Raw genomic sequence first — 19088 nt, 5'->3', positions numbered from 1 at the left:
TGCCTATTCCCAAGGCCAAGCCACACCTGTTTGTTGCTTCTCTTGTTTTGAACCCAGTGAGCCTGCTGATATGAAAAATCCATTCAACTTTCTCACCCAGTGGAAGACTTTGTAAGAAGGATTAATTTGGATAATCTAGCAAAATTCATTGCTGTACAGTCATACAATGATAGAGCTGTCGTGTGAGGGAACAGAGACAAGAACATGTGTTCCTGTGTTGGAGGGGAAGAAAGATATCCCTTGCTTCCTCTTATGCCCTCCCACTCTTCAGAAGCATCCCATTGGTAAACAAATGTGGCTTTTGTGTGGGACCAAATTGCTCATTGCTGTGATCCTTTCTTCTAGGAATCACAGGGTTTGGATTAAGCTGTTATTAATGAAGATTTCTGTACCTTGTGAGCGTGCGGGTTGGGAAGGAGGTGTGCAACATGCTGCTAGAGCGTGGGATTGTGTTTGGCTCCAGGTCCCAGTTCTAGCTGTGTGTCTGCTTCATGTGTCTTATTAGTAATAGACAATGTTCTGTGTTTGGAGGCACAGTCTTTTATGATGGTTTCTTAAAGCAACTGTTCAGAACCATGTGTGCAGATTTACAATCCCAGATTTGAACATTTTCAGATCAACTGTCTATTGCTACTGGTTGAGAAAGCTGAGTATTTCATAAGGCCATCTTTAGTTAAAAAAACCCTGTCTGACAGTATTCTTTTCCATAAAATTTTTAATTAGGCTCTGAAATCAAACAGACAGTCTCTTTGTAGAATGCAGTGTTGCCACTGATATTTGAACAGTTTTATATGTCCTAAGGGTACTACACACAAATGACTAAAAAACTGCTTGTTCTCACAGAATTGCTACTGTCATGAATTTGTCTTACAGTAGTCAAGTACTTACAGAATTTTACCCAGTCAGTCATATTATTTATTTTACTATTTTATTGTTAACTGGTTTTATTTGATACTGAAAGATCTAGTTAATAAGTTAAGCACCCTGTTGTGCCTTGTGTGGGTAGCCAAAGATGTAATTGATTTGGAAACTGAAAGTACTTTTATTTTTTTCAGTGGAGTTTATTTCTGTTTCTTTAGAGCCATGCTGCCTTTGAACAGCTTGTCAATAATTTTGCCACTCAAAAGCTGATCCCTTGTAACAAACAGTGTCTTGCTTACTCCATTTCTTAATTATTTTTGATCCTGCTCTGATAAATGAGAGGAAAATAAACTTATATCATGTTTTGTAAAAACAAACAGAAGACATGTAAGAAACTGCTTGCAATTAATGTGATAGGTTTGATATTTATAGTGTATGTATACTGCAGTTTTTCTGGTTTCTTACATGCTGTTAGTGAGTGAATGTCTTTTCAAATTCAGGAGACCCAGGGAACTTGAACAGGTATGCATGTAGGATGTCATCAGTGGTATAACCTTAGAAGGTCACCATTTCAAAGGACCTCAGCACTCTATATACCTTGTAACAATGAAACCAGCCCATCTGTGAGCTCAGGAGCAGGTTTTACTTGAGTAACAAGAGTCCAGGAGGAGCAGCAATTGGCTGCACGTCTTGCTAAAAACACTACCTGAATTACAGAATATTTCTGTCTTGAATAGGAAAAGGGTTCACTCAGTAAGGAGGAGGGAGAGCAGAGCATCCAAGTTAAGAGCAAAACAGCTTCAGTGCAAATTCATAATCCTGATTTTCAGAATTACTTATACTGCATTATTTGTTAAACATCATAGAAGTGGAGAAGTGCTTGGATAATAACATGAGAGCTCAAAGACCAGAGAAATTTAAACATAAGACACAAGAAGTAGGTTGTTGTTCTTCTAGGAAGATTGGGGGGAATGTGAAGGAAATATGTGTTGGGGTTTTTTTCTTTCCTTTTTTTCCTAGCAGATGTGAATATGTTTTACATGTATTCTAAAGCCTGGTATTTTGTTTCACACTGTTATGATCTGCCCCTGGAGGCAAGGGTAACTCAGGTTCTTTTTAATAGATCCCTTGGGGCGGATTACAGTGAAGCAACACTGAATGATCAATGTTTATAAATATACACATGTAGGCTTTATTTTAGAACAATTTGGTTGCATGGAAAGGAGAAATGTAGCCGTTTTGGTTATTAGCTACAGTAACATAGCAATATGAAAGCGTAAAAATAGCACTTAAGAAAATGTATTAGGGAAAAGAAAGGATAGCAGTAGAAAGATATCCCCACCTGTGGATCCAGCAATGAGACTTGATTGTTGCAATTTAAATGTCCCTTGGTCGAAGTCATAGTCTTGGTCTGTCGGGGTTGAGGGAATCCCACGAAATACACAGTTCAGTGGGTTGATATATGTTCAGGTGGGAACACACGGGTACTTCCCTGGGGGCGGGGAGTTTTATACTGTCTGATGTAATAACATTGTGGATCATGGGGGTCTTTGTTGGCTTATTATTTTAAGACATTACAGTTTCCTCTCACTTCAGCAGCCAATTATGGCCCATGAAAAAGGGTGAATACCTTCAGATCTACCTGTCAATGTCCCAGTACTTCCCTAGAGGGGAGTTTTCACACCTGAGTCATTTGTGTCAGGGAGGACATTGGCATGATAAAAAGCATTATCCCACCTCACAATGTCTGTTTCTTACTGGCTCTTCCCAAATCTGGCTCAAAACCCAGCTTGTAGCTTCCAGTAGTGGGTGCTCACCCCCTCTGCACTTGGGCTGTTACCTTGCATACAGTCAGCAAAGCACCCTGATGCTTTTGCAAGTGCTCGATTGTTTTGATCCTTAACATTCCAGTCTCTCACACACAATAAATGGCCATTTCTATGTAAAAGTAAAGGAAAAAAAAGTAATCTCAACTTCAAAATTGCAGATACCTGCTGCTCATTGTCAAGAACATTGCTTGCTGTAACTGCTATTAGAACTATGGAAATAAGGCTGTGATCATGCACAATTAAATGCTTTTTTTTTGAAAAAAGATAGTGAACTCGAAGCAACTTAAACTCTCTTTTAAACCTCAAATTCTTAAATGTTTTATGGCTTTCATGGGAGAAAGCTGTTGAGAAAGTGAAAATTCTAGTAACAAAGATGTATTAGTTGTTATGACATTGTCCCAATTTTTTTCTTAAAGCAAATAATTGTAATTTTTTTTTATTTTTCAACTGTAAAGTATAATTTAATATTTTGGGACTGTTTTGTAATTCCTATTTAGTGTATCATTCTGCATGTTACTGGGTTTTTTTTCAGTATTTTAAAATATTGGAGAGGTGTGTCAATTAAGTACTTGCATCGGGACTTTTGGATTCCCTTCTGATTTTGAATGATTTGTTCCTGTAAAATTCACTCTGAATCCTGCATGTATAATTGTGAAGTTAAAAGTCCAACTCATTTTCCATTTTACTTGTTCTTACTTTCCATTCCTCTAGATTTGGACTCAGCAGGATCGGCAGTGCATCCTCGATACGTTAGCACTGTTACTGCTGGATAAAGAATGTACTCTGTTGATTGGCCGTCAAGTTCGGCCAATCTTGTTGGATTTATTGGAAAGAAATGCAGAAGCCATTAAAGCTGGTGGCCAGATCAACCATGATCGGCATGAAAGGCTGTGTGTAGCCATGAGCAAGCTGGTTGCTGACCACCCTGACGTTTTGCCGTGAGTAACAGTGATGTCACTTTGTGCAGTGTTTGAACTTGGGGAGTATGTGTTTGTCAGTGTTCACTGGTGATGAGAGGTGGTGGTTAGAATTTGGATTGTCTCCCACAATAACAAATGTGGAAAGAATTATTTAGTAAATACGAGTTTCAAACACAACTTTTTAAAATTAAATCATGTTGTAAGATCTTTTTGTGATTTTCATCTGTGATCTAAAGAAGAGCAAAACAGCTGCCATGAACATTGTTCACAACCGAAATCTCTGCATTTAAAATTAGACCTGTAGGCCAGTAGAATATAAAGTTACATTAGGAATCAGCATTACTTTTTTCAGTGAAAAAGAGCAATCAGAGAGATTTCACCAAAGGCAGTACTGTTTCCCCTTGATAATTAAGTAATGATTTCTAATCCAGTGAAGTATCTGTTGTCAGCTGATTGCTGAAGGGGTTTTCTTTCCCAAGCGTGGACAAAGTTAATTATAGACCTTAGTTCTTAGCACCATCAATTACTGTCTTAGGACCTCTGCCCTGGCATTTTTATTAGTAGCTGGTTTCCTTTCCTCTGGCTTAAATGTCTTTGTTCCATCTCTTTCTCTTCTAAAGATTTGCTTTAAGATACTTTAAGACTACATCACCAGTTTTCCAGAGGCTTTTCCTGGAGAGCTCAGATGCAAACACAGTCCGATATGGGCGCAGACGAATGAAGTTACGGGACCTTATGGAAGCAGCCTACAGATTTTTACAGAAGGAGCAATCAGTTTTCCGGGAACTATGGGACTGGAGTGTGTGTATTCCACTCCTAAGGAGTCACGACACTTTAGTACGCTGGTAAGTTAAAACCCCAAGTCTTCTCCATTGAAAAAAATGTATCTGTATCTTGAACTGTAGTTAACAATGTTGACATGCGTGTACAAATAATACCAGAAATTCCTTCCAATGGTATCTGTACCTGTACCTCTCACCTGATCTTTTGAAAGCTATGGTGATCTATCACTAAGTGAATTTTAGGCTAGCTCTTAGATGTGCTTAAAGCTGTGGTCTGGAAAATCCTTTCGAATAACTTCAGTTTGCCCAAGTTGGATTCAATGAAGATGGTAAACATATGACTTCACCTCTGCTGTAAGCCTGTTGGTGTATTGCTCGCATTGTAGCAAGTTATCCTAGGAAACAGCAAAGATTGATATACACTCACTCCTTCTTACATTACAATGATATATTTTAGTATACTGCATTGATACATTATTAGCAAGTTGGTTCTTTTTTCTGTTCTGTGTCTAGATTTCTCAGCCACTGTAAAACTTTGCTTATTTAAGCTACACTCCATATTGGCCTTGTTACAGGTTTTGCATGTGATTTTGGTCAGATGTTTTATGGTGTCTTTCTGCAGGGCTTCAACCTAATCTCATGTTCTACCTTATTTATACGAGTGATGGTATTGATAGTGCCTTTTATTTTAAAAAGGATTTTTAATAGTCTTCATTTTTTAAAACATAAATTCAGAATTACTTAAGTAATGCATTATTTTAAAGTAGAGCGTATAATCTAGAAAGGGCAGAAACTAGCGTTGTCAAATCTATGAGCCATTTATGACACTCTTCAGGATGAGATACACTTAGATTGTCTTAGAAAAAGAGATAGTACTTCTAATACATTGAACAGAACTGGTTTACCTGGTGTTCAGCTAGTAATCTTAAGTGAATGAGCTGACTTATAAACTTTGTCCGAAAACAATCTTCTTCTGGCTGTTCTTCCCTCCCTCCCCCACCAAACACATTGAAAACTTAGTTCCTGGAATGTAAAAACTGCATTATAAGAAATGAGAAGTGGTTTATGATTTATGTTAAATGTCCTTTTGTTACAAGACAGCTTTATGTAGTAATGAAGTCAAGACATGAGACTTGTTGGATTCTTTTGGTCCTGAAAATTGCATTAGGGTAACTTTAGAAATAGCATGAAATAGCAATTTTGGAAGGGAAATGGTAGGAGAAAAAAAATCAGATAAAGAAGACCTCATTTGCCTTGTCTCATATGTTAATGTTCATTTATTTGGGTAAGTGCTTTCCTTTACTATATTTCTGCTGATAATTCAGTTCTTTGGAGGAATGTTAGCTAATTGGTGTATAAATGGTAAACTCTGCTGTGATAGAATTGCTTTTCTCAATTCTGAGGTGTTTCTCTAATCCCAAAGAATGTTAAGCGTAGTGCTAAAGTAATTTCTATGACTTAAGTTTTCTCCACATTTTTCCAAACTTGATGTTTTGTTTTGCAGTTTACAGTTGTCGAACTACATTTCTTAAGAGTATGTTTTGACATGCTTTGTTCTGAATATAATTTTTAGGTATACTTCGAACTGTCTTGCTCTGGTTACATGCATGAACGATGAGCATAAATTGTCTTTCCTGAAGAAGATATTCAATCCTGAGGAGCTGATACATTTCAGACTAAAGTAAGGACTTTTAAAGTCTTGAATACTATTTGTTTTTCTTGACGGCTTTCAGTTGAGTTAATAAACACGGGTTTCACAGGCTACTAGAAGAATCTCAGCTGCAGAATGTGGAACAAGCTCTTGTTTTGGCCAATCCAGACTCCTCATTTTGGCAAAAGGAGAAAGAAATGCAATATACACAGGGACATATTGTGTCGGGTGACCTCTCTGCACATGTAGTAGCTGTATGCGGCATTGTGCTGCCTAGACTACAACGTGTTTCTGAAGAGCAGGTACGTAACCCATGGTTAAATCTGTACTTTCTTTTTTTTTTTTTTTTTTTTTTTTTTTTTTTTTTTTTTTTTTTTTTTTTTTTTTATAGAAATCTTTTTAAGTACAGTGAACTGACCTTATTTCCTGATTAAATGCTGTTGAGATACTCTAAGTAATGTGTAGAGCTTTCTCCCTGTGTCCTGTAAACTAGTGTCACATAATATAGACACTGCAAAGAAGCTCTGAAGTGGAATGAAGCAATGAGGGAGCAACAGTACTGTTTGTTTTATCTTCGTGTAGCAGTATGTACAAATTACTGCAAAAGACTATTCACCCTTATGTAGTATCTCCAGTCCAAGTTAGGGTGATGATCCATAGCTGAGTAAAGCCAGGATCTGGTAGAGTTGCTTTTACCTGCCTGATGTGGTGTTTTTGCTATAAGCCATCTTATAAACAGCCTTTCTCCAAACATGTGCTTAGTTCTTCTCTTAAAACAAAAGAAAACAAGGCTGCTACTTAGTCTTCTAGAAGGCCAAAAAAAAGGGCAAGGAAGTGAGCGAGAACTTACTGTCTCCACTTGAGTGAAGTGTAATGCAGAATATAGTGCCTTATAGTTTCGGGAAGCCCAGCAAAGGCATAAATGTTTTTGAACACACAGTATTTAACCTTTTTTCTCTTGAATTGCTATTTAACTTAAGCTGTTCAGGTTCCTCTTTGTAGCTGCAGCTGTGTTCTTGACTGTTTTTCTCCTTTAGATATAGTTTTAGCTCTTAGCTGAGTTTTCTTGTTTGATTTTGCAACAGTGATCTACAAGGACAAAGAAATGAATGAAGACTACCAGTGTCTAGAATTTTTTGAGTAGCATAAGCAAGGAAAAAAAGAAATTTTCCTTCAAATTTTTCTCCCTGCTCAGCTTCTGTTGTTGAATTTGCTCTTTTCTAGCCTGTTAGGTTTTTTATAGGATTTAGAGAATGGTTTGAAATTCATTGTAGCAGGGGAAGAAACTGTAGAGCTGTTTAAGAAGATTGTTACTCCCATGCCAGTGTCACTGCTGTTGCAGCTGTGCTGAAGCTAGGCCATGCTATAAACTGGATTACTGAAAGGATACTCTCTGTCTGTGAGGGAGGAAAGAACTTCCCTGAACATCATGCTTTTATTTTTTTAATAGCCACAGATATTGCACTGATCTGGTCTCCAATGTAGTTCCAGTTATGCTAGAGAGGTTCCAGTAACAGCTTAGGAAGTCTGACAAAGACGTAAGAGCGAACTGTGAGGGGAGGAGGTACTCCTAAAAACTAGCATTGTTACCAGACAAATACATGAAACTATTATCTGAAAAGGTCAGACTTAAATAAAAGACACTTATTTCAGTGTTCTGATCTCTTTCCTCTGTGCCTTTTGGCAGAAAGCCCTGATTTTTGTGCCATATATTGATATATGACTGTAAGAGTCAAAATATTTGGAAACTATCTGTAGCATTGATTAATTACCATCCAATAAACTGCATTAATTTAATTTTTAATAAAATCACTGAATTAACCTTATTTTTTCATTCACTGAGTTTAATGATCTTTTATGTTGGCCTCTGCAGAAACAAGTAAATATTCATATTTAGTTGGTTAATATTCGTACTTACATCATCTGAATCTAACTGCTGTTTGATTTGTCCCGAGATTTGGATTCATTCTGATGACTTAATTTCACTTACATTGTGAATTGCATTTGATTGACATGTGTTATGATTGAATAGGTACAATGCCTATACTGACAATTTAGTGTGAAATCCCTTTGGGAACAGATTGTACATATACTTTTTATTAAGTATTTCACCTTTAATAGGTTTTTGATGAAATCTATTTTAATATCTGTCGTTAAACACAGCTTTAGACTCCTTTATTTTATTTGCAGATCTGCAGACAAAAATTTTTCTAGTTGTCAGACCCACTTTCCTAATTGTTCTGTGTTGTATAACCTCTAAGAAAAGTAACAATTTCGATGTATTAACCCAAATTTTATGTTTGAACAGGAAAATAACACAAACAGTTTTGTTTTGGTTGAATCTACCTTCACAAATCTTCAGAACCTTGCTATTGCTGTAGCAAATCAGACTCCTGTTTTATTAGAAGGACCAATAGGATGTGGCAAAACTTCTTTAATTGAATATTTAGCAACTGTTACAGGAAGAGCAAAACCTCCTCATATTTTGAAAGTTCAGCTTGGAGATCAAACTGATAGTAAGGTAACTGATGAATTTGTTTTATGGTTGAATGATGGGATGTAATTTTTACTTAAATCATGGACTTAATTTTCTGATAAGGTAGTGTTTTACTGAAGGACCTCCTGGTGCCCAACTCTGTAGTATTGGTCTTACAATTAATGAGAATGAATAAATAAATAAATGTGAAGAAAAGTAATAATTAAGTTTCTATAGGTTTTAAAGTCTTTGCATAATTGTACTATGTTTGTATCATTCAAATTGTTTTATCGGGGTTTTCTTTGTGGAAGAGCTATATTGATTAATTAAAAAAAATTGATTTACATTGGAAAAAACATGATTCTAAAATTACTCAAGCTGGTGTCAAAGGTTGTACAAACACTTTCATTTCAGTTTAAGTGACCTAATGTCAGTTTAATCTGATGCCAGTTTTGTGGTAAGGGTGAGATGAAGCAAGATCCCGTGATGTTGAGGAGGTTTGCACTTAAGTAATAGTGATCTAGCTCTATCTGGAGATATAAAACCAGAGGTGAAGATAATTTCACATTCTTTTGGGTTTTGCATATATAACTTTTGAATTTGAATTGATTTAAGTTTTTTGGCTCAATTTATATTTAGTTTTCAAAGGTGGTTAGTGCCTACCAGAAGCGCTATCTGAAGGTTTTTCATTGGCATGCATAAGCACTTCACTTGCATGGCACATCTGGTTTCACCATCTTGCAACTGTATGTTTTCATATACGTGATTCAGACTGCCATATTAAGAAAAAGTGGTGAAGTTCAGGGTACAAAGTATGTAGTAGTGAAACCATAAACTTAATTATTTAAGCAATGCTTAAATATGGAAGTTACAATTTGAGAGAGAAGCAACACTTGACTGGTTTTTACCTTTGAATATCTTGCTTTACAGTTGCTTTTACTACCTTAGTCACAGACTTTTCAAAAATGCGAGAGAAGGTTCAGTGCAATCCTAGACAGTTTTCTGTTTGTAAGTTATGGTGACACAGCTCATGGATTCACTTCCAGTTACCTAGTTTGTTTTAATTACTATGTTAGATTATCATACATGTAAAAGGGGGAAACTTTTTTTCATAATGAAAAAAGGTGTAATGCTGGGCACAGATTTCTAGATGGATTGTTTAGTAATACAAGGGATAAGTAAGTGTTACTTGCATACCAACTTTGGTCATATTTGTAATTCTTTTCTCCGAGTTTCTTAAGGGACGTCATGAACACGTCTCTCATTTACTGATTGTTTCTGTCATAGACGCTGCTCGGTATGTATCGTTGTACAGATGTACCAGGGGAGTTTGTGTGGCAGCCTGGAACCTTGACACAAGCTGTTACCAAAGGTCATTGGATACTTTTGGAAGACATTGATTATGCTCCTCTGGATGTGGTAAGTAGGTTTATATTCACTTTAGGGTACTGGTCTTAATGCCCATGATAGCAATTTTTGGCAGTCTAATTACCATGGGTTCTGCAACAGCATGCTGAAAATTCTGCTCTTCTTCTAAAAGGGGTTAGGAAGAACTAACCTGTCTGTCTTTGTTCACGTATTAGCACACCATGTTAGGTTTTGTCATTGTTACAGAGTAGTCATGACCCTGCCACTGATGTGAAATTTCACTCTAAAGATTGGAATTGACATTGATAATGAACTATGTGTCTATTTAATCATGTTTTGGTATTTGAAAACAAAGGTGGCCCTAAATACAACAGAATATTGTCAGTGTATTAGGGTGGTGCTGCTTTTAAGATCGTTTTAGTGTTTTGTTGTGTGGCTGCTTTTTTGGTTTGTTTTTTTTGTTTTTTTTTCTTACACATTTTTACTTCCAACTTGGATGTTAAAAGTGTGTTGTTGCATTAAGCATTATAGGTTTTAACAGATTTCCTGTTTTCAGCTCCAGAACAACTAGTTAGACTGTCATCCTTCCCTTTCAAAAAAATGCCTACTGAAAATGTCATCCGCAAGAATGATGTGCTGTATAGGCCTGCCAGATATTCTGCAGATAGTTGTTTCCTTTAACATCTGTTCTGTAAAGCATCCTTTGTGTGACTGAATAACCTGACTGTTTGTTGGGTTCTAGGCTTCTGAAATATAGAAAATCTATAAAAAAGCTAAGAAGTACTGCTTCTGTGTACTAGATGGTTCACTGCCAGGGGGTCATGCACTTACTTGCTTCTGTGGATTCTACTCATTGCACTCGCCATAAGCATGCCTTGAGTAATATCCTGCATTTATCACACTCTCCCTTTCTTCAGGTCCTCCTTACAGCATCCTGTCTCCTTTCTCTGTATCAAAGTGTCTGTGCTTGCCTCCCTCTGTCCTGAGGGATCATTATGGTTCTACCTCCCTTTTTTCCTTCCACCACAATATCCAGAAAAGGATAGATTCTTTAAATAGATACCAAACTCTCCTGGGGGTAGCAGGGTATACACTGAAAAATGTTGATGTTTGAGAATGACATCTTCGAGATGCACAGGTCATCTTTGTTCAGGCACATAAAGAAAATAAGGCTTTTGATGTGGAAGCGTCTAATAATTCATTCGACAATTTGAGAATAGTTTTGATTTGGACTTGCAGTGTAAAGGCTACAATTTCCATTCTCTTATAATTTTACACCTGTGACTTCCACTGCCGATTAAAATGCCTCTGCAATTCCTGTTAGCATCACTTGGAAAAGCAATCTGCAGGAACAGCAGTTGCTGACAATGTAATGGTGGAATTGCTCCAACATCCCAAATGTGAAATGAGTGTGGATGGTTGTGCTGTCTGTTACAGTTTCACAAAGAAAAATGTCATCTTTCACCTCCAGATCTCTGTGCTGATTCCTCTTTTGGAGAAGAGAGAGTTACTGATTCCTGGTCGTGGTGACTGTTTAAAAGTAGCATCAGGATTCCAGTTTTTTGCAACCAGGAGGTAGGTTTGTGAACTTAAATGAGATTGAAAGCATGGATATCCTGTTTTTACCAAGGTACTTTTAAGTGCAAGGTACTTTTTTGGTACTTTTAGCAATTTCTACTTAACAAGCGATAGAAGCCATAGGAACTGTGAAATGTTTTTTTCGCTTATAAGCAGCCTTATGTTACTACCGGTTGAATCCATTACCTCAGCCTTGTTGAGAACCTCGCTGCAGGGGAACCTTACAAAACCAACCCCTCATCAAAACAAAATACTACTCTGGAATTACTGTGTGAAGAAGGTTTATTATTGATATTTATGAGAGTCTTGTGTCAATATAGGTGTTTGTAATGTTTTCTAACCAGAAAAAGATTTAAGGTACTTTCCCTGATTGTTTCACTGTAGTAGTGACTCATGCCTCAGATGTCAAAAACACTTCTTGTATGTTAAGACTTAATATTGTATCATGATTAAAGGTTAGGAGGTCTATGTGGGGAATGGTAGTTACATGGTTTTCAAATGTTTTGTAGTTTATTTTAAAGCCTTTCGCAAATTTTCATGCTTTTATCTTCCATATATTTGGTTTTTTCTTTGATTTATCTGATCTGTTTTTTTCTGGAATCGAGTCTTTTGTATTCAACTCTTTTGGTTGCCTAATCTCCTAAGATTTTTTTCTTCTTAATACTTGATTGTCATGGTTTAACCCCAGCCAGCAACTAAGCACCACAAAGCCTGATGGCTCACTCCCCCAGAGCAGGATGGGGGAGAGAATTGGAAGAGTAAGAATGAGAAAACTCATAGTAAAAGTTGCTCACACAAGCAAAACAAAACAAGGAATTCGTTCACCACTTCCCGTAGGCAGGCAGCTGTTCAGCTGTCTTCAGGGAAGCAGGGCTCCATCATGCATGACTTGAGAAGACAAACACCCTCACTCTGAACATCACCACCCTTCCTTCTTCCCCCAGCTTTATATACTAAGCATGATGGGAATATCCCTTTGGTCAGTTGGGATCAGCTGTCCCAGCTGTGTCCCTTCCAACTCCCTGTGCACCCCCAACCTCCTCCCTGTTGGGGCAATATGAGAAGCAGAAAAGGCCTTGATGCTGTGTAAGCACTGCTCAGCAATGACTAAGACATCTCTGTGTTATTGACACTGTTTTGGTCACAAATGCAAAACACAGTCCCATACCAGCTACTATGAAGAAAACTAACCCTGTATAACCAGCACATGGTGAACGGTTTGTATAGTAGGAAATTACAGTTTGCATTGGGCTAGTTAGAGTAGATACAATAAATCTGTTACTGTTTGTAGCTGGGGAATATTATTTAAAAATAAAAGACAAACACAATAAAGTGAATAAATAGATAAAAACAACCAAACAACAACACCAGAAAACAAAAACCAAACCACAACCCCAAATCTAACGCTTTTGCATGTGTGAGGCTACTTCCATAGTGGGTATAAACACATGGCTGAATAGTTATTTCTGCAGTGAAAAATAGAAAGAAACTGATGATAGAAAGGACTGTGAGTGAAGACTGAGGAAAAGTAATAGGGCAAGGCTGGGAGGTGTAGTGGGTTGACCCTGGCTGGATATCAGGTACCCAGCAAAGCTGCTCTCTCGCTCCCCTCTGCAACTGGACAGAGGAGAGGAAGAAAAAAAAAACAGCAAAGGATTCGTGAGTTAAGAACTGGGAGAGGTCACTTACCGTCACCTTCATGGGCAAAACAGACTCAAAGTGAGGATATTACTGAAATTTATTACAAACAGGATCAGAGCAAAAGAGCGAGAAGTAAAATAATCTTACAAACACCTTCCCCCCACCCCTCCTTCCTTCCGTGTTCTCCCTCCTCCCCCCCAGCGGTGCAGGGGGACGGGGAATGGGGGTTACGGTCAGTTGTTGTTTCTGCCGCTGCCAAGGGAGAGGAGTCCTTCCCCTGCCCCTGTGGGGTCCCTCCCATGGGAGACAGTCCTCCACGAACCTCTCTGGCGTGAGTCCATCCCACAGGCAACAGTTCTTCATGAAACTGCTGTCCCGTGGGTCACTTCTCTATGGGGTGCAGTCCTTCACAAATGAGCTGTACCAGCGTGGGTCCCCCACAGGGGGCACAAGTCCTACCCGGGAAAAACCTGCTCCAGCATGGGCTCCTTTCTACATGGGCTGCAGGTCTCCGGCAGGACCCTGCTCCATCCTGGGCCTCCCACAGGGTCACAGCCTCCTTCATGCATCCACCTGCTCCAGCATGGGCTCCTCCATGGGCTGCAGGGGTGCAGCTGGTCCACCGTGGTCTGCACCACGGGCTGCAGGGGCCTCAGCTCCAATGTCTGGAGCACCTCCTGCCCCTCCTTCTGCACTGACCTTGGTGTCTGCATTGTTGTTCCCATGTTCTCACTCCGCTCTTCCCTGGTGGGCATTTTCACTGCGTGACAGCCTTCTGTTCTTAAATATGTTATCACGGAGGCGTTACTATCACTCCTAATTGACTTGGCCTTGGCCAGTGGCAGGAAGCCCGTCCTGGAGCCGGCTGGCATTGGCTCCACCAGACAGGGGAAGCTTCTAGCAGCTTCTAACAGAAGCCACCCCTGTAGGCCCCTGGCTACCAAAACCTAGCCACAGAAACCCACTACAGGAGGGGACAAGGATGCTTTTCCTACATCTCTGCAATGGATCACGGGTCCTTTAAGATATTTCCCAGGCCACTTCTGTTAGGCTTCTCTCTGCACAAAGGATTCTATATATTGCTTCTGATAGACTTAATTACTGTCAGTTGTCTTTCTGAAAGTATCTCTAAGGAGATCATGCACTACAGGGAGAAAAACACTGTGATAAAAGAACAGACAATTTGAAAAGCATGGATAGGCAAGGTAGGGTATGTGACAGCACAGTGACAGACAGCGTCATCTATGCATGCCCATTATACTGTAGCAGCAATATGTAACATTTTTTGATGTAAAGGAGTGCATTGAAAATATTGAGTACACTCAATATATGCTGTGTTTCTTCATTAGGATATTCAGTTGTGGTGGAGGTTGGTACAGGCAGCAAAGCAGCCATGCTGCTCTTTTGGACAAATATTGGACAAAAATACATCTGGATAACATGAGCAAAGGAGAACTTAAGGAGGTATGGTGTATGTTGTTCTATTGTGGCATGTGAATAATAGTTTCAATTAAGGGTAATAAATGTTTTTCAGTAGTATTTTCAAGTTCCACAATATACCCTCATAATTTCAGCTTTGTGCTGTCAATTTTGAAGTAAATGGACGGTTTGTCAGGAAAATTTGAAATGAATTGAGCAGAAATTCCTGGAACTTGCTCTGACTAACACTGTTCTTCTTTGTATGGCTCTAAGAATCACGTTACTTTGCCACTTATTAGCCCAGAGAGATTTAAAAGCAGAGAGAAAAAGAAAAATTGATCTTAATCTAATTTTGAGATCTAAGCTTTGAGTTGGAAAATAGTTGGTCAGTTATCAATTAAAAATAACTGCTTGACATCTTCTGTTAGCGTCTCTGGGAAATGTTTGCTTTGTTTAGTTCTTTCGAAAATTAAAGGACCCTAGGACTCATATGAAAATAAAATTCTCTGGAGATTCTCCTTGTGATACAGAGCTCAGAATAGGATCTGATTTTGTAAGAACCTTGCCTAAGGGAAAAGGGGGTGAACAGTCTCTACCAGAAGAATTGAGGAGAAAGTGCTGCATTTTCTAGAACGAAGAAGATAGTTTTCTAGGAGAATTTATTCACTCCTTTGGATTTATTCAGCAACCAGCACAGTTATAGGTGACCTTAAATATCTGTGTGTTTTTTCTTTTTTGTCATTTGTCAGCTAATTGTTAGGAATGGGGCAAGAACAGCATTTATTTGATACTTGTAGATTTTGTTGGGGGGGAAGCACGTAGATGCATGGGGAGGCCTCTGCAGATGGTTTCATGGAGATGTGCACACTTGTGTGCTATAGCTAGAAAAAGATTCATGCGGGAAGCTCAGACTTGCAATATTTAAAAACGGCTATCTGGCCAAACTTGATGCCAAAGATGACCTTCAGAAAGGACCAATTTTAAAGTAAAGCTTGGCTATCAAAACCTCAGGAAAAAAGGAGGCTTCAGTGCTAAATGTGTCACTTAGCACCATGTTCTTTTTGTTCTTTTTTTTGTAACTTCGTAGCTTAAGTCACAAAGACACATAAATTCCTTAGTAGTAATAGAAGAGACAAGGTTAGAGAATACCCACTCGCTTGTCTTGAAAACAGACACATGTTCTTCTTAATCTTAAAATCAGTCTGGCAGGGTAGGACGAGTTTTCCTGGCCTGTGCCTGTGAAAAGTAATTTTGGCAAGCAATATTTTGTTTGGCAAGCTTTAGCAGAGAGAACTGAAAGAAAATTACAGAAGTAAAATGAGCCCCTTAATATGTCTTTGTCAGCGTAGCAAGTAGACAACATGAATGCTCAAATAAATTCAGTTATAAAGAAGGACAAGAGGTATGAACTTCTATTATCAGTTGTAGAGTTGTATGATCATGATTTGGATTTGATAGGGTTGAATACCTTTTGTTTTTCCTGTTGGTATTTATGCAAATGTATTAAATGAATTGGATTAGAGTTGAGTTGGCAAAATTAATTTTTGGCATCAAAGCCAATATCAAACAAGCCATAATAGTTTCTGTTTTCTTCAGATGAGAGATTGCAAGAGAGCAGTTTTGTGTAGTTTCCTAGCTTAGGTATCTATTGAAAGCACCTCCTAGTAGAACTTGGGGGGCTAGTGATTTCTTTCACGTGCTAATGGTTATTTTTTGTTGTTGTTGGTTTTGTTTCTTCTTTTAGATCCTTCAAAGGAGATATCCCAACCTTGCTCTTGTAACAGATCACTTGCTGGACATTTACATTGACCTTACAGGAGACAAGTATCAGGCATCAGAAAACAGTGCTTATGGCTCCAGTCACATACCAGAAGATTCATCAGAATCGAGATCAGAACATAGGAAACAAAATCTGGAAGGACGAGAACTATCTTTAAGGTTATCTTTTCTTTTATGTTTATTAGAAATCAGCTAGCTACAGAGATAGAAAGGTTCATTTTTTGTTATTTTTTAAAATTTTTTTAAATATACTGATAAAAGTTTGAAAAATTGGAATTTTGTAAAAACTGGAGAAATAAATTTTTAATTTTAAAATAACGATTAATGTGTCTTTTAAAGAAACTCAGTCTGGATTATTTAAACTTCCTATTTGCGGTATTTACACTTTTTCCTCAAAAAAAAGGTAGGTTTTGTTATATGCAGTGCTCAGTAGGTATCAAGCCATGTGAATTAAATCTTAATTCATTTTAACACAAGGTATCAATACTAGTTAAGAGCTGAAATGTGCTGTATAATGCTCTCACAGGAGCTAGAAGATAACGTTTTCAGCAACTGAATATATTTCCCTGTCTAGATTATTTCATATTGAACACACAGCATTCTAACTTACAGATGAGCGAAAATAACCAGATTTGTAGTGTACTATTAATTTCAGAATTTTTACCATGAAATGTATCTTGATGCTCAATTATTTCTTCCTCTCATACCAAATGTCAGTTCTACTCATGTAGAATTTCTGTAACCAGTAGTGCTTTGTGAATTAGTCAGTAAATACTGGATGCCTATCATTTTTGTGGAGCATAAGAATGTCAGTAATTTTAAAACATTTATTTTTCTAGAATTACGTTGTTTCCTTTTCTTGTCTTTCAGAAGATTTTGCTGTTCATAAGGAATCTGTATTTTGAAAAAATAGGGTTTTATACCTTTCTGCATTTTTAATACCTTTTAGTCTCATAGTTACTTTATGGTTTAATTGAATGTGTGTTATCTGTTTCTAAGAAATGTGTCTGAAAGCAAAACTGTTGGTCTTTATGTGTTCAGCTACTGCTCAGAATTATTATCCTATTTATGTGTCTTCCTGTGTACAACTTGCACAACAACTACATGTGCAACTGCCAGAAGATGATGTAGTGACCTAAGCTGAACATGAAAGAAGGTACTGTGTGTTTTGGCTTGTTTGTACCAAGTCTTTGTGGTTTTTCTTTTTAGAGACCTCCTGAATTGGTGCAGCAGGATTGCTTACAACTTCGACAGTAATTCTTCAACCACAGCAGTGAATATTTTTCAGGAGGTGCGGTAAGACTTCATCCAGAAATCTCTTACCCAAGTTCTAGCATTGTCTCACAAAATATTCTATTTGGGAATGTGAGGTGGGAATTTACATTTAGTTTTGTTTGAAGCAGTTGGATTGTAGTTGGAATGTTTGTGATCTGTCTAATCAGAGTCTTTCATTGCTACTAGGAAGGTTGTTTGCAGTAATGTGCTGAAAGATTTACTGCTGCCATACAAACAGCATACTACAAAATAATTTCAACTGATATGAGCTGGGATTGCATATGAACAAGAGTAAAGGTTTTAAGTTCTTTCCTTTTTATTGTAACATGAGGCTTCTTTTCTACTTTCCTATGCATCATTTTACATTCTAGGTTGGGAATTCTTCAGTGTGCATCAGTCAGAGGCAGATTAGAGATGTGAGATCTTAGAGTGTTGCTTCTTTATGCATTTTGGTCCATTCATCTAAAAATAGCTTCTGGGCATTGAAAGGTTTTTACTTTTGGTAGAAACCCACTACATTACAGAGTTTAGAAGTTCTTATTACATCCTTTGGAACTCCATTGTTTGACTCTATATATGGACTGTGAAATAATTTTACTTACCATGGCTGGATTGGATTTGGGCTCATTTAGATTAAAATAGTGCTTGTGAGATCAAGTCATACAAAACTAGTGTTGAACAAGTTGTTTTTCCTCTTGACAGGCATTGGACTGTTTCACAGCTATGCTGTCCGACCAAGGGAGCAGACAGAAAATGGCAAAAGTTATTGGAAGTAAACTAAACATTTCCAAAAAAAAGGTATGTCGAGCTATAATTAGCATGATGTTTATTGCTAGTATTCTATAGCTTGCCATTTTTCTACTGTTTTATTTATATGTGTTATGCTATTTTTTCTTAAAAATTATACCCACCTCTCTGTCACAAACACCATTTTTGCTCTCTCTTCTATCTCAGGATCTGTTTTTCTCGTGTTTTATATTCAGCTGCCTTTTTTTTTTCCTGTAAAAATTCCAGTGAACCTGTTTCAGAGCAAATGGGCTCATCCTGCAAAAGAAGGATTACACAGCTGGAACAACACAGCTGCCTAAGAACATGATACTGCTGGATGCACTGAGTAGTGAAGAAAGTGTTTGTTCTTGGGTGGTTTTCTGTGAGCATTAATCACTTAAACAAAGAGATCAGAGAGAAACTGATCTTTACTGCTACTTGTTTTTAATCATTGATTACAAAATCAAGTACCTCTCTGGAGCCTAGTAATGCTCTCTATAAATGGCAGAATTAAACTAAATAATTTCTTTGTCAACTATTTCTGAGTATAGAAATTTGTGAAGAAAATCCCTTCTTTGTTACTTTAAGATGACAGATTGATCCCTGAAACTTCCATGTTTGTCCTTCTTTGCATGCAAATGGCAAAATATCCTTTTTTTACCCAAAGGTCTTTTTTGAGGGAGGTTTTTTGTTTATTGTTAAAATAACTGTTCAAGTTTATGTAGTTGAACAACCGTGGAA

The 19088-nt window shown here is 37.7% G+C and overlaps 1 protein-coding gene across 2 annotated transcripts in view; it reads left to right on the top strand.

Annotated features, from left to right (window-relative positions):
* The window catches only part of MDN1 (midasin AAA ATPase 1), a 97258-nt gene that overhangs the window by 3011 nt on the left and 75159 nt on the right, over positions 1 to 19088 (top strand). For both annotated transcript variants that reach the window (XM_027743583.2, XM_039388118.1), the window contains exons 2-12: positions 3402 to 3628; positions 4231 to 4455; positions 5966 to 6073; positions 6153 to 6345; positions 8352 to 8564; positions 9807 to 9938; positions 11359 to 11462; positions 14456 to 14570; positions 16270 to 16463; positions 17514 to 17595; positions 18282 to 18377. In XM_027743583.2, the coding sequence (XP_027599384.2) occupies positions 3402 to 3628; positions 4231 to 4455; positions 5966 to 6073; positions 6153 to 6345; positions 8352 to 8564; positions 9807 to 9938; positions 11359 to 11462; positions 14456 to 14570; positions 16270 to 16463; positions 17514 to 17595; positions 18282 to 18377 (1689 nt within the window). The remainder of the gene's footprint in view (positions 1 to 3401; positions 3629 to 4230; positions 4456 to 5965; positions 6074 to 6152; positions 6346 to 8351; positions 8565 to 9806; positions 9939 to 11358; positions 11463 to 14455; positions 14571 to 16269; positions 16464 to 17513; positions 17596 to 18281; positions 18378 to 19088) is intronic.

The sequence above is a fragment of the Pipra filicauda genome, unplaced genomic scaffold (genome assembly GCF_003945595.2).
Source record: "Pipra filicauda isolate LSUMZ 115617 unplaced genomic scaffold, ASM394559v2 scaffold60_size3304689_pilon, whole genome shotgun sequence".
Taxonomy (NCBI): Eukaryota; Metazoa; Chordata; class Aves; order Passeriformes; family Pipridae; genus Pipra; species Pipra filicauda.
Note: the sequence above shows the minus strand (reverse complement) of the source record. Positions and strands in the feature narration are given on the sequence as shown.